Source organism: Hyla sarda, unplaced genomic scaffold (genome assembly GCF_029499605.1).
Source record: "Hyla sarda isolate aHylSar1 unplaced genomic scaffold, aHylSar1.hap1 scaffold_293, whole genome shotgun sequence".
Classification (NCBI taxonomy): Eukaryota; Metazoa; Chordata; class Amphibia; order Anura; family Hylidae; genus Hyla; species Hyla sarda.
Window position 1 is genome coordinate 173,648 of NW_026609640.1, and position 16,227 is coordinate 189,874.

Here is a 16,227-nt window from a genome sequence, read left to right on the forward strand (position 1 = left end):
GGTGTGAGGAGAGGACGGGGCCCGGTGCCGTGTACGGTGTGAGGGGAGGACGGGGTCCGGTACGGTGTGATGAGAGGACGGGGCCCGGTGCCGTGTACGGTGTGAGGGGAGGACGGGGCCCGGTGCCGTGTACGGTGTGAGGGGAGGACGGGGCCCGGTGCCGTGTACGGTGTGAGGGGAGGACGGGGTCCGGTGCCGTGTACGGTGTGAGGAGAGGACGGGGCCCGGTGCCGTGTACGGTGTGAGGGGGAGGACGGGGCCCGGTGCCGTGTGAGGAGAGGACGGGGCCCGGTGCCGTGTACGGTGTGAGGAGAGGACGGGGCCCGGTGCCGTGTACGGTGTGAGGGGAGGACGGGGTCCGGTACGGTGTGATGAGAGGACGGGGCCCGGTGCCGTGTACGGTGTGAGGGGAGGACGGGGCCCGGTGCCGTGTACGGTGTGAGGGGAGGACGGGGCCCGGTGCCGTGTACGGTGTGAGGGGAGGACGGGGTCCGGTGCCGTGTACGGTGTGAGGAGAGGACGGGGCCCGGTGCCGTGTACGGTGTGAGGGGAGGACGGGGCCCGGTGCCGTGTACGGTGTGAGGAGAGGACGGGGCCCGGTGCCGTGTACGGTGTGAGGAGAGGACGGGGCCCGGTGCCGTGTACGGTGTGAGGGGAGGACGGGGCCCGGTGCCGTGTACGGTGTGAAGAGAGGACGGGGCCCGGTGCCGAGGACGGTGTGAGGGGAGGACGGGGCCCGGTGCCGTGTACGGTGTGAGGGGAGGACGGGGCCCGGTGCCGTGTACGGTGTGAGGAGAGGACGGGGCCCGGTGCCGTGTGAGGGGAGGACGGGGCCCGGTGCCGTGTACCGTGTGAGGAGAGGACGGGGCCCGGTGCCGTGTGAGGAGAGGACGGGGCCCGGTGCCGTGTGAGGAGAGGACGGGGCCCGGTGCCGTGTGAGGAGAGGACGGGGCCGGGTGCCGTGTGAGGAGAGGACGGGGCCGGGTGCCGTGTGAGGAGAGGACGGGGCCGGGTGCCGTGTGAGGAGAGGACGGGGCCGGGTGCCGTGTGAGGAGAGGACGGGGCCGGGTGCCGTGTGAGGAGAGGACGGGGCCGGGTGCCGTGTGAGGAGAGGACGGGGCCGGGTGCCGTGTGAGGAGAGGACGGGGCCGGGTGCCGTGTGAGGAGAGGACGGGGCCGGGTGCCGTGTGAGGAGAGGACGGGGCCGGGTGCCGTGTGAGGAGAGGACGGGGCCGGGTGCCGTGTGAGGAGAGGACGGGGCCGGGTGCCGTGTGAGGAGAGGACGGGGCCGGGTGCCGTGTGAGGAGAGGACGGGGCCGGGTGCCGTGTGAGGAGAGGACGGGGCCCGGTGCCGTGTGAGGAGAGGACGGGGCCCGGTGCCGTGTGAGGAGAGGACGGGGCCCGGTGCCGTGTGAGGAGAGGACGGGGCCCGGTGCCGTGTGAGGAGAGGACGGGGCCCGGTGCCGTGTGAGGAGAGGACGGGGCCCGGTGCCGTGTGAGGAGAGGACGGGGCCCGGTGCCGTGTGAGGAGAGGACGGGGCCCGGTGCCGTGTGAGGAGAGGACGGGGCCCGGTGCCGTGTGAGGAGAGGACGGGGCCCGGTGCCGTGTGAGGAGAGGACGGGGCCCGGTGCCGTGTGAGGAGAGGACGGGGCCCGGTGCCGTGTGAGGAGAGGACGGGGCCGTGTGAGGAGAGGACGGGGCCGTGTGAGGAGAGGACGGGGCCCGGGGCCGTGTGAGGAGAGGACGGGGCCCGGGGCCGTGTGAGGAGAGGACGGGGCCCGGTGCCGTGTGAGGAGAGGACGGGGCCCGGTGCCGTGTGAGGAGAGGACGGGGCCGGGTGCCGTGTGAGGAGAGGACGGGGCCGTGTGCCGTGTGAGGAGAGGACGGGGCCGTGTGCCGTGTGAGGAGAGGACGGGGCCCGGTGCCGTGTGAGGAGAGGACGGGTGCCGTGTGAGGAGAGGACGGGGCCGTGTGCCGTGTGAGGAGAGGACGGGGCCCGGTGCCGTGTGAGGAGAGGACGGGGCCCGGTGCCGTGTGAGGAGAGGACGGGGCCCGGCGCCGTGTGAGGAGAGGACGGGGCCCGGCGCCGTGTGAGGAGAGGACGGGGGCCCGGCGCCGTGTACGGTGGGAGTGGAGGATGGTGCCCCGGCGCCGTGTACGGTGGGAGGGGAGGGCGGTGCCCCGGCGCCGTGTACGGTGGGAGGGGAGGGCGGTGCCCCGGCGCTGTGGGAGGGGAGGGCGGTGCCCCGGCGCTGTGGGAGGGGAGGGCGGTGCCCCGGCGCTGTGGGAGGGGAGGACGGTGCCCCGGCGCTGTGGGAGGGGAGGGCGGTGCCCCGGCGCTGTGGGAGGGGAGGGCGGTGCCCCGGCGCTGTGGGAGGGGAGGACGGTGGTGTGTGATGTTGTAGTCATACTCTCTCTCCCTCTCAGGCGGTGATGGCGCAGCAGAGAGTGCTACCTCAGAGTAAGGAGACGTTGCTCCAATCCTACAACAAGAGGCTAAAGGACGACATCAAATCCATCATGGACAACTTCACCGAGATCATTAAGACTGCCAGGGTGAGGGTTGTGAAGGGAGGTGGGAGTATTGTTTGCTTCCTGACATCTCTGCCCCCCTTCCCCTATGTCTTGACCTGTAATTAGTGACATGTGATACCCGCTAGTGCCACATGTGGAAATGAGATCATCTGGTGGGCGGGGTCACATGTCTATCCTACACTGGGACAACTAGAAATTTGCAGTTGAAACGCACGGAGACCTTGTGGTGATGTAAGGGTTACTAATGACATACAGCAGAGAACGGTATGTACCTGTGCCCCCATAGGTGACCGCGCACCCCTGGAGCTTTCAGTCCTGTTTTCAGAATCGGCAGCTCCATGTATTATGTGGATGTGTGCGCTGAGCAGGTATACACCGCCTAATGCATGTACGGCCTCACCATGAGTCCGATATAAGGGATAATCTGTAAGTGACTAAATGTTTTCATTTATTTCCCATGAATCTAATTATAACCTGGATGTAGAAATGTATTTGGCCTAGAAGCCCCTTCCAAGAATTTCCTGCTCTGCATCGATGTGAGGCTGGGTTCACACTACGTTTCTTACACAGTCACCGGATCCGGCAGGGGGGAGTGAAAACCAGGCACTCCCATATCTCATTCATTAGAATGAGCCGACCCAAGTCATATACAGTGTTTCTCCGAAAATAAGGCGGGGTCTTATATTAATTTTAGTCACATAAAACACACTAGGGCTTATTTTCAGGGTAGGGCTTATATATTTACGGTATGTACATTGAACAACTTGGCGGTTCCACTGTATTTAACGGTACTTACCCCCCCCCCCCCCATTATCATCATGTGATGGGCGCAGCTCTGCCCCCCAACGTGCCAGCCAGCACCCCCCACCCCCGCCGGTTTATCAGCCCAGCGCTGCACCCCACATCGGGGGACTAATCGTATGTCACCTGCGAGCGCAGCTTCTCTCCCCCCTGCCAAATAATTATCAGCTGCTACGCTGTACTTTGTATTCCGGTGCCCGGGCTGCAAATATTAAAAAACAAACTTTAACTTACCTTCGCCCTCCGTTCCCCCGTTGCTAAGGAACCAGCCTCATGGTCCCTCCGCTGTTCTTGCTGTGGTCCTGGGGATGGGACATCACAGAGCCTTCAGCTTATCACCGGCCAGCTTCTTACATCACAGTGGGCTCAGCCTATCATTGGCCGAGGCGGGACATCGCTGCTGATGGCTCTGTGACGTCCCAACACCAGGAACAGCGGCGGACAGTGAGGCCGGTTTCTAAGCAACGGGGGAACAGAGGACGAAGGTAAGTTAAAGTTTGTTTTTTAATATTTGCAGCCCGGGCATTGTCTAGGTCAGTGGTCTTCAGTCTGCGGACCTCCAGATGTTGCAAATGTTTGCAACATCTGGAGGTCCGCAGGTTGGAGACTACTGGTCTAGGTCTTATTTTCGGGGTAGGGCTTATAGTGCAGCCCACCCCAATAATCCAGCTAGGGCTTATTTTCGGGGTAGGGTGTATTTTCGGGGAAACACGGTAGTGACTCTGGGCTGCTAATTTTTGCCCTGTATCCGGTTTTCTGACCGGACCTAAAACCATGGTATACAGCAGTTTTAGATCTGGTTACAAAACCGGATACGGGACAAAAATGAGCCGACCGGAGTCACTAAATAGCAAATATCAATTTCATCACAAGAGAAAAAAATATTGTACTTACATATAGATATTGAATGGGTTTCTGATCAGGTGATAGATGTGGATTGATTGCTGTATAGTATTATAACTGTAGGGAACAATTAGATGATTTTAAATAAATGGTTTTAATCTGATGTTGTCACCACCATATTAATAGTTATATGATATAAGAACATTCCACGTGTGTATATATACCTGCTATCCGAGTTTATGAAAAAAAAAAATCCTCTATTATGTGTTTAAGTTCCGGATTGCCCATCTGGTTGCCTGATATACTGAAAAAATGAATGAACAAGTGATACAAATCCCCGATGACGTTACATGCAGTCACTGTAAATGAAGACCATCTGTGCCGACAGAACCTGATTTGGAAAATGACGGGGAAGCAGATGTCCGGGTATTCTGCAGTGGATGGATGTTCGGATCCTGTTGAAATGATTTTTTTGGTTAGGAGGGAGACTGCCCCGGCCGGTGGCGTCTCTACCTCACTATCCCGCCTGGAGTTTACAGATGCAGTTAGAGCAGCTTAGTGACATCACTACTGAAGCCCATAGAGGACAGAAAGAGGTGCGATGCATTTCGGAAGCTATGCGGCTTTCTTCCTCTTCCTTCCCAGACGATGGAAGCTGCATAGATTCTGAAACGCGTCAGAACTTTCTGTCCTACGGGCTTCAGTAGTGACGTCACTAAGCTGCTCTACCTGCATCTGAAAACTCCAGGCTTCCCCGTCATTTTCCAAATCAGGTACTGTCGGCACAGATGGTCTTCATTTACAGTGACTGCATGTAACGTCATCGGGGATTTGTATCACTTGTTCATTCATTTTTTCAGTATATCAGGCAACCAGATGGGCAATCCGGAACTTAATCACATAATAGAGGATTTCTTTTTCATAAACTCGGATAGCAGGTATATATACACACGTGGAATGTTCTTATATCATATAACTATTAATATGGTGGTGACAACATCAGATTAAAACCATTTATTTAAAATCATCTAATTGTTCCCTACAGTTATAATACTATACAGCAATCAATCCACATCTATCACCTGATCAGAAACCCATTCAATATCTATATGTAAGTACAATATTTTTTTCTCTTGTGATGAAATTGATATTTAAGTCCTACTTTTTGAGCGCTGGAAAACTGTATAATATATTTTACATATTAGTGTTTTTCACTAATTTTTTCTTGGTGTGACATTAGGGGATCCACCCATATTCCTGGGCAGTTGTAGGCTACCAATCATTAGCGCTTTGTGTTTAGTACATTATGGTTTTATGTGTTCATTAGAGCAGTATTTGCTTATTTTTGTCCCTCTAGGGTAGATTGCTCATACAGATCAATGCAGTCCCAACAGCCACGTGGCCCTAGGTAAGGGCTCTGGATGCTGTGACAATGGATCCGCTGCAATGGCGTCATGTACAGGGTTAAAGACACAACCAGTTGTGGCCTTTTTTTTCTGGTTAAGGCTTGGTTTTTGCAGAATTAAGGCCCCATTTACATTGGGGGCCGCATGAATGAGACCATTTTATACTTTTTATGTTTATACATTTTATGTAATGACATCACTTATTTTATCATAAAATCTATGGCGCAAGCAAAGACTTTATTAACACTATTATTTGTGGAGGAAATTGGAAAGAAAACTGCAGTTTTGCCACTTTTGTGAGGTTTTGTTTGTACACAGTGCACTTTTATAGTAAGATTGATGTCGCACTGTTGTCAGTACGATTAAAATGATCCCCATGGGTACATAGTGTTTTTTTTTTTGTTGTTTTTTTAAGTACTGCTTTTGAAAGGACAAGATTTTTCCTTGAGGAGAACAATATAACGGCGAAAAAAGTCACTTTTTTTTAACCAAATCAATATACTTAACCTCTTAAGGATCCGGCCATTTTACACCTTAGGACCCGGCCATTTTTTGAACATCTGACCACTGTCACTTTAAACATTAATAACTCTGATGCTTTTAGTTATCATTCTGATTCAGAGATTGTTTTTTCGTGACATATTCTACTTTAACATAGTGGTAAAAAAAAAATTTGTAACTTGCATCCTTTCTTGGTGAAAAATTTGAAAATTTTATGAAAAATTTGAAAATTTAGCATTTTTCTAACTTTGAAGCTCTCTGCTTGTAAGGAAAATGGATATTCAAAATATTTTAATTTTTTTTTTCACATATACAATATGTCTACTTTATGTTTGCATCATAAAATTGACGTGTTTTTACTTTTGGAAGACACCAGAGGCTTCAAAGTTCAGCAGCAATTTTCCAATTTTTCACAAAATTTCTAAAATCACAATTTTTCAGGGACCAGTTCAGGTTTGAAGTGGATTTGAAGGGTCTTCATCTTAGAAATACCCCACAAATGACCCCATTATAAAAACTGCACCCCCCCCCAAGTATACAAAATGATATTCGGTCAGCCTTTTAACCCTTTACGTGTTTCACAGGAATAGCAGGAAAGTGAAGGAGAAAATTCACAATCTTCATTTTTTACACTCGCATGTTCTTGTAGACCCAATTTTTTAATTTTTACGAAGGGTAAAAGGAGAAAATGTATACTTCTGTTTGTAGCCCAATTTCTCTCGAGTAAGTACATACCTCATATGTCCATGTAAAGTGTTCGGCGGGTACAGTAGAGGGCTCAGAACCGAAGGAGCGACAAGGGGATTTTGGAGAGTACGTTTTTCTGAAATGGTTTTTGGGGGGCATGTTGCATTTAGGAAGCCCCTATGGTGCCAGAACAGAAAAAAAAAAAACACATGCCATGCCATTTTGGAAACGAGACCCCTTGAGGAACATAACAAGGAATAAAGTGAGCCTTAACCCCTTCACGCAGAATGGCATATGTAAACGCCGGGTTGTGCAGTGCGTTCGCACATCCCGGCGTTTATATATGCCATTCAGTTAACCCGGCGATGCGCAGCATCGCACGGGTTAACTGGCAGAAGTCCCGCTGTTTCCAGCAGGGGACAACTTCTGCTTCACCCCCCAGGACCATCCATTGATGGTCCTTGGCAGCGATCACTGTGATTGGTCCCTGTGGACCAATTACAGTGATCTGGGGTGAAAGTTCAGATCCCCCGCACTGCCCGCCCCTGGAAGTCGGGCAGAACGGGGGACGATGGCTGCAGGGGCTCGCAGGGACCTGCGGCATAAAGAGGGAATACGAGGGGACCGGCGGCCTTACCTGGAGCAGCGGCGGGACCGAGGAGCAGCGGCAGGACCGGCCACGTGGACGAGCAGCGACGGGACCAGCAGGTAAGTATGTAGTCCTCAGAGGCAGCAGTGAAAATCTTCACTGCTGCTTCTAGAAGTCTGAAAACTACAACTCCCAGCATGCCTAGACAGCCTTTGGCTGTCTGGGCATGCTGGGAGTTGTAGTTTTGCAACATCTGGAGGGCCCCAGTTTGGAGACCATTGTATAATGGTCTCCAATCTGTGCTCTTCCAGCTGTTGCAAAACTACAACTCCCAGCATGCACTGACTGTCCAGGCATGCTGGGAGTTTTAGTTCAGCAACATCTGGCCCTTCAGATGTTGCCAAACTACAACTCCCAGCATGCCCTTCAGCTGTCTGGGCATGCTGGGAGTTGTAGTTTTGCAACAACTGGAGACACACTGGTTGGGAAACATTGTTTCTAACTCAGTGTTTCCTAACCTGTGTGCCTCCAGCTGTTGCAAAACTATAACTCCCAGCATGCACTAACAGACCATGCATGCTGGGAGTTGTGGTTTTGCAACAGCTGGTGCACACCCCCCCCCCCCCCCCCCCTGTGAATGTACAGGGTACATTCACATGGGCGAGGCTTTTACAGTGGGTTTCTCGCATCTTGAGATGCAGCAGATTTTGCGCTGGGAAACTCGCTGTAATCCCCCGCCCATGTGACTGTACCCTAAAAACACTACACTACACAAAATAAAATAAAAAGTTAAAAACACTACATATACACATACCTCTACACAGCCCCCCTCCCCCAATAAGAACGTCCGGTACACCACTGTTTCCAAAGCAGAGCCTCCAGCTGTTGAAAAACAACAACTCCCAGTATTGCCGGACAGCCGTTGACTGTCCACGCATGCTGGGAGTTTTGCAACAGCTGGAGGCACCCTGTTTGGGAATCACTGGCGTAGAATACCCCTATGTCCACCCCTATGCAAATCCCTAATTTAGGCCTCAAATGCACATGGCGCTATCACTTTGGAGCCCTGTCGTATTTCAGGGCAACAGTTTAGGGTCACATATGGGGTATCGCCGTACTCGGGAGAAATTGCGTTACAAGGTTTGGGGGGCTTTTTCTTCTTTAACCCTTCATGAAAAGGAAAAGTTGGGGTCTACACCAGAATGTTAGTGTAAAAAAATTAAATTTTTTACACTAACATGCTGATGTTGCCCTATACTTTACATTTTCACAAGAGGTAAAAGGGAAAAAAGCCCCCCAAAATTTGTAACGCAATTTCTCCCGAGTACAGAGATACCCCATATGTGAGTGCAAAGTGCTCTGGGGGCGCACAACAAGGCCCAGAAGGGAGAGTGAGCCATGTACATTTGAGGTGATTTGCACAGTGGTGGCTGATTGTTACAGCGGTTTTGACAAACGCAAAAAAACAAAACCCCACATGTGACCCCATTTTGGAAACGACACCCCTCACGGAATGTAATGAGGGGTGCAGTGAGAATTTACCCCCCACAGGTGTCTGACGGATCTTTGGAACAGTGGTCCGTGAAAATGAAAACTTGTACAGCCCACTGTTCCAAAGATCTGTCAGACACCAGTGGGGGGCAAATGCTCACTGTACCCCTTGTTACGTTCCTCAAGGGGTCTAGTTTCCAAAATGGTATGCCATGTGTTTTTTTTTTTTTGCTGTTCTGGCACCTTAGGGGCTTCCTAAATGCGACATGCTCCCCGAGCAAAATTTGCTCTCAAAAAGCCAAATATGACTCCTTCTCTTCTGAGCATTGTAGTTCGCCCGTAGTGCACTTCAGGTCAACTTATGGGGTACCTCCATACTCAGAAGAGATGGGGTTTCAAATATTGGGGGGTATTTCCTGCTATTAACCCTTGGAAAATGTGAAATTTGGGGGGAAACACACATTTTAGTGAAAAAAAATATTTTTTTTTTACATATGCAAAAGTCGTGAAACACCTGTGGGGTATTAAGGCTCACTTTATTCCTTGTTACGTACCTCAAGGGGTCTAGTTTCCAAAATGGTATGCCATGTGAGGGTTTTTTGCTGTTCTGGCACCATAGGGGCTTGCTAAATGCAACATGCCCCCCAAAAAACATTTCAGAAAAAGGTACTCTCCAAAATCCCCTTGTCGCTCCTTCCCTTCTGAGCCCTCTACTGCGCCCGCCGAACACTTTACATAGACATATGAGGTATGTGCTTACTCGAGAGAAATTGGGCTACAAATATAAGTATACATTTTCTCCTTTTACCCCTTGTAAAAATTCAAAAATTGGGTCTACAAGAACATGCGAGTGTAAAAAAAATTAAGATTGTGAATTTTCTCCTTCACTTTGCTTCTATTCCTGTGAAACACCTAAAGGGTTAAAATGTTGACTGAATGTCATTTTGAATACTTTGGGGGGTGCAGTTTTTATAATGGGGTCATTTGTGGGGTATTTCTAATATGAAGACCCTTCAAATCCACTTCAAACCTGAACTGGTCCTTGAAAAATAGTGAGTTTGAAAATTTTGTGAAAAATTGGAAAATTTCTGCTGAACTTTGAAGCCTCTGGTGTCTTCCAAAAGCAAAAACTCCTAAATTTTATGATGCAAACATAAAGTAGACATATTGTATATGTGAATAAAATAAAATATTATTTGGAATATCCATTTTCCTTACAAGCAGAGAGCTTCAAAGTTAGAAAAATGCAAAATTTTCAAATTTTTCACAAGGAAAGGATGCAAGTTACCACAAAAATTTACCACCATGTTAAAGTAGAATATGTCACGAAAAAACAATCTCTGAATCAGAATGATAACTAAAAGCATCAGAGTTATTAATGTTTAACCCCTTAAGGACCCAGCCATTTTACACCTCAGGACCCGGCCCTTTTTTGCACATCTGACCACTGTCACTTTAAACATTAATAACTCTGATGCTTTTAGTTATCAATCTGATTCTGAGATTGTTTTTTCGTGACATATTCTACTTTAACATAGTGGTAAAATTTTGTGGTATCTTGCATCCTTTCTTGGTGAAAAATCCCAAAATTTTATGAAAAATTTGAAAATTTAGCATTTTTGTAACTTTGAAGCTCTCTGCTTGTAAGGAAAATGGATATTCCAAATCATTTTTTTTAAATTCACATATACAATATGTCTATTTTATGTTTGCATCATAAAATTGATGAGTTTTTACTTTTGGAAGACATCAGAGGGCTTCAAAGTTCAGCAGCAATTTTCAAATTTTTCACAAAATTTCCAAACTCACAATTTTTCATGGACCAGTTCAGGTTTGAAGTGGATTTGAAGGGTCTTCATATTAGAAATACCCCATAAATGACCCCATTATAAAAACTGCACCCCCCAAAGTATTCAAAATGACATTCAGTCAGCGTTTTAACCCTTAAGGTGTTTCACAGGAATAGCAGCAAAGTGAAGGAGAAAATTCACAATCTCCATTTTTTACACTCGCATGTTCTTGTAGACCCAATTTTTGAATTTTTACAAGGGGTAAAAGGAGAAAATGTATACTTATATTTGTAGCCCAATTTCTCTCGAGTAAGCACATATCTCATATGTCTATGTAAAGTGTTCGGCGGGCGCAGTAGTGGGCTTAGAAGGGAAGGAGCGACAAGGGGATTTTGGACAGTACGTTTTTTTTAAATTGTTTTTGGGGGGCATGTTGCATTTAGGAAGCCCCTATGGTGCCAGGACAGCAAAAATCCCCCACATGGCATACCATTTTGGAAACTAGACCCCTTGAGGTACGTAACAAGGAATAAAGTGAGCCTTAATACCCCACAGGAGTTTCACGACTTTTGCATATGTAAAAAAATAAAAATAAAATTTCACTAAAAGGTGTGTTTTCCCCCCCAAATTTCACATTTTTGCAAGGGTTAATAGCAGAAAATACCCCCCAAAATTTGTAACCCCATCTCTTCTGAGTATGACGGTACCCCATAAGTTGACCTGAGGTGTACTATGGGTGAACTACAATGCTCAGAAGAGAAGGAGTCATATTTGGCTTTTTGAGAGCAAATTTTGCTCGGGGGCATGTCTCATTTAGGAAGCCCCTATGGTGCCAGGACAGCAAAAATCCCCCACATGGCATACCATTTTGGAAACTAGACCCCTTGAGGAACGTAAGAAGGCGTAAAGTAAGCATTTACCCCCCACTGGTGTCTGTCATGTCTTTGGAACAGTGGGCTGTACAACATTTTTAATTTGCACAGCCCACTGTTCCAAAGATCTGTCAGACACCTGTGGGGGGTAAATTCTCACTGCACCCCTCATTACATTCCGTGAGGGGTGTAGTTTCCGAAATGGGGTCACATGTGGGGTTTTGTTTTTGTTGCGTTTGTCAAAACCGCTGTAACAATCAGCCACCCCTGTGCAAATCACCTCAAATGTACATGGTGCACTCTCCCTTCTGGTTCTTGTTGTGCGCCCCCAGAGCAGTTTGCGCCCACATATGAGGTATCTCCGTACTCGGGAGAAATTGCGTTACAAATTTTGGGGGGCTTTTTCCCCCTTTACCTCTTGTCAAAATGAAAAGTATAGGGCAACACCAGCATGTTAGTGTAAAAAGTTTATTTTTTTTACACTAACATGCTGGTGTAGACCCCAACTTCCCCTTTTCATAAGGGGTGAAAGAAGAAAAAGACCCCCAAGATTTGTTAGTCAATTTCTCCCGAGTACGGCGATACCCCATATGCGGCCCTAAACTGTTGCCTTGAAATACGACAGGGCTCCAAAGTGAGAGAGCGCCATGTGCATTTGAGGCCTGAATTAGGGATTTGCATAGGGGTGGACATAGGGGTATTCTACGCCAGTGATTCCCAAACAGGGTGCCTCCAGCTGTTGCAAAACTCCCAGCATGCCTGGACAGTCAACGGCTGTCCGGCAATACTGGGAGTTGTTGTTTTGCAACAGCTGAAGGCTCCATTTTGGAAAGAGTGGCGTACCAGACGTTTTTCATTTTTATTGGGGAGGGGAGGGGGGCTGTGTAGGGGTATGTGTATACGTAGTGTTTTTTACTTTTTATTTTATTTTGTGGTAGTGTAGTGTAGTGTTTTTAGGGTACAGTCACATGGGCGGGGGGGTTACAGCGAGTTTGAGCTGCCGCGCAAAATTTGCTGCATTGCAAACTTGCAGCCCGATACTCACTGTAAGCCCCCTGCCCATGTGAATGTACCCTGTACATTCACAGGGGGGGGACCTCCAGCTGTTGCAAAACTACAACTCCCAGCATGCCTGAGAATGTTTGGGAGTTGTGGTTTTGCAACAGCTGGAGGCACACGGGTTGGGAAACACTGAGTTAGGAAACAATGTTTCCCAACCAGTGTGCCTCCAGCTGTTGCAAAACCACAACTCCCAAACATTCTCAGGCATGCTGGGAGTAGTAGTTCGGCAACATCTTTAGAGCCAGATGTTGCGGAACTACAACTCCCAGCATGATTGGAGTTGGAGTTTTGCAACATCTGGAGGACTACAGTTTGCAGACCACTAATACAGTGGTTCCCAATCTGTGCCCTTCCAGATGTTGCAAAACTACAACCCCCAGTATGCCAAAACTGTCCAGGCATGCTGGGAGTTGTAGTTCTGCAACATCTGAAGGGCCAGATGTTACAGAACTACAACTCCCAGCATGCCTGGACAGTAAGGGCATGCTGAGGATGTGTAGTTTTGCAACATCTGGAAGGGCACAGTGGTCCAAAAACTGTGGACCTCCAGATGTTGCAAAACTGCAACTCCCAGCATGCCCAGACGCCAAGGGCTGTCTGGGCATGCTGGGAGTTGTAGTTTACAGGGTCCTATTACAGCAATGCATGTCGCTTTACAGCGACGTGCATTGCTGTAAAGGGCCCGACCGCGGCTGAAGATCTACTCACCTGTCGCCGCCGCCGCCATCTTCCTCGCCGGGATCCGGGTCTTCAGGGACGAGGTAAGTACCGGGGCCGGGCCCCAGCACTCCCCCGTCCCCCGCCGCGTCCTCCGGTCTTCCTCCCGCCCTCTCCGGACTTCAAGGGGCCGGGCAGGACGGGAGGAAGTAACCGCCCCCCCTCCTGCGATTGGTCTGTTAACTAACCGACCAATCGCAGGGTATAGGAGGAGGGGGCAGGCTTGCCACCTCACTCCTATACTTTAGCATGGTCCTGACTGTCTGTGACAGCCGGGATCATGCGAAATTACCGGGCGGTCGGGTCCCAGAGACCCGATCAGCCCGGTATCGCCGCAGATCGCAAGGGCGATTTCCCTTGCGATTTGCGGCGATCGCCGACATGGGGGGCCTACATGGCCCCCCTCGGCGTTTGCCCTGGATGCCTGCTGAAGGATTTCAGCAGGCATCCAGTTCCGATCTCTGCCCGGTGCGCGGCAGAGACCGGAAACCCTTGGTCCTTAAGAGGTTAAAGTGACAGTGGTCAGATGTGCAAAAAACGCTCTGGTCCTTAAGGCCAAAATGGGCTTGGTCCTGAAGGGGTTAATACCCCACATGTGTTTCACGACTTTTGCATATGTAAAAAAATAAAATAGTTTCACTAAAATGTGTGTTTCCCCCCAAATTTCACATTTTTGCAAGGGTTAATAGCAGAAAATACCCCCCAAAATTTGTAACCCCATCTCTTCTGAGTATGGAGGTACCCCATAAGTTGGCATGAAGTGCACTACGGGCGAACTACAATGCTCAGAAGAGAAGGAGTCCTATTTGGCTTTTTGAGAGCAAATTTTGCTCGGGGGCATGTCCCATTTAGGAAGCCCCTATGGTGCCAGGAGAGCAAAAAAAAAACACATGGCATACCATTTTGGAAACTAGACCCCTTGAGGAACGTAACAAGGAATAAAGTGAGCCTTAATACCCCACAGGGGTTTCACGACTTTTGCATACGTTAAAAAAAAAAGTAAAATAAAACACTAAAATGGGTGTTTCCCCCCCAAATTTCACATTTTTGCAAGGGTTAATAGCAAAAAATACCCCCCAAAATTTGAAACCCCATCTCTTCTGAGTATGGAGGTACCCCATAAGTTGACCTGAAGTGCACTATGGGCGAACTACAATGCTCAGAAGAGAAGGAGTCATATTTGGCTTTTTGAGAGCAAATTTTGCTCGGGGGGCATGTCGCATTTAGGAAGCCCCTATGGTGCCAGAACAGCAAAATAACCCCCACATGGCATACCATTTTGGAAACTAGACCTCTTGAGGAACGTAACAAGGGGTACAGTGAGCATTTACCCCCACTGGTGTCTGTCAGATCTTTGGAACAGTGGTCTGTACAACATTTTTAATTTGCACACCTGTGGGGTGTAAATTCTCACTGCACCCCTCATTACATTCCGTGAGGGGTGTAGTTTCCGAAATGGGGTCACATGTGGGGTTTCTCCCGAGTACGGAAATACCCCATATGTGACCCTAAACTGTTGCCTTGAAATACGACAGGTCTCCGAAGTGAGAGCGCCATGCGCATTTGAGGCCTAAATTAGGGATTTGCATAGGGGTGGACATAGGGGTATTCTACGCCAGTGATTCCCAAACAGGGTGCCTCCAGCTGTTGCAAAACTCCCAGCATGCTTGGACAGTCAACGGCTGTCTAGCAATACTGAGAGTTGTTGTTTTGCAACAGCTGGAGGCTCCATTTTGGAAACAGTGGCGTACCAGACGTTTTTCATTTTTATTGGGGAGGGGAGGGGGGCTGTGTAGGGGTATGTGTATATGTAGTGTTTTTCATTTTTTATTTTATTTTGTGGTAGTGTAGTGTTTTTAGGGTACAGTCACATGGGCGGGGGGTTACAGCGAGTTTGAGCTGCCGCGCAAAATTTGCTGCATCGCAAACTTGCAGCCTGATACTCACTGTAAGCCCCCTGCCCATGTGAATGTACCCTGTACGTTCACAGGGGGGGGGGACCTCCTGCTGTTGCAAAACTACAACTCCCAGCATGCACAGTCTATCAGTGCATGCTGGTAGTTATAGTTTTGCAACAGCTGGAGGCACACGGGTTGGGAAACACTGAGTTAGGAAACAGACAGTTTCCCAACCAGTGTGCCTCCAGCTGTTGAAAAACCACAACTCCCAAACATTCTCAGGCATGCTGGGAGTAGTAGTTCGGCAACATCTTTAGAGCCAGATGTTGCCAAACTACAACTCCCAGCATGCTTGGAGTTGTAGTTTTGCAACATCTGGAGGACTACAGTTTGCAGACCACTAATACAGTGGTTCCCAATCTGTGCCCTTCCAGATGTTGCAAAACTACAACTCCCAGTATGCCAAAACTGTCCAGGCATGCTGGGAGTTGTAGTTCTGCAACATCTGAAGGGCCAGATGTTACAGAACTACAACTCCCAGCATGCCTGGACAGTAAGGGCATGCTGAGGATGTGTAGTTTTGCAACATCTGGAAGGGCACAGTGGTCTCCAAACTGTGGACCTCCAGATGTTGCAAAACTGCAACTCCCAGCATGCCCAGACGCCAAGGGCTGTCTGGGCATGCTGGGAGTTGTAGTTTACAGGGTCCCTTTACAGCAATGCATGTCGCTTTACGGCAACGTGCATTGCTGTAAAGGGCCCGACCGCGGCTGAAGATCTACTCACCTGTCGCCGCCGCCGCTGTCTTAATCGCCGGGATCCGGGTCTTCAGGGACGAGGTAAGTACCGGGGCCGGTCCCCAGCACTCCCCCGTCCCCCGCCGTGTCCTCCGGTCTTCCTCCCGCCCTCTCCGGACTTCCAGGGGCCGGGCAGGACGGGAGGAAGTAACCGCCCCCCCCTCCTGCGATTGGTCTGTTAACTAACCGACCAATTGCTTGCCACCTCGCTCCTATACTTTAGCATGGTCCTGACTG

The 16,227-nt window shown here is 49.6% G+C and overlaps 1 protein-coding gene across 5 annotated transcripts in view; it reads left to right on the forward strand.

Moving 5' to 3' along the window:
* MED22 (mediator complex subunit 22) overlaps positions 1-16,227 on the forward strand; it is a 46,689-nt gene that overhangs the window by 1,485 nt on the left and 28,977 nt on the right. For 4 of the 5 annotated variants that reach the window (XM_056553397.1, XM_056553398.1, XM_056553396.1 and 1 more), the window contains exon 2: positions 2,429-2,557. In XM_056553397.1, coding sequence (XP_056409372.1) covers positions 2,429-2,557 — 129 coding nt within the window. Of the gene's footprint in view, positions 1-483; positions 507-2,428; positions 2,558-16,227 lie in introns of those variants that run through there. The other variant, XM_056553400.1, reaches the window with a different exon arrangement.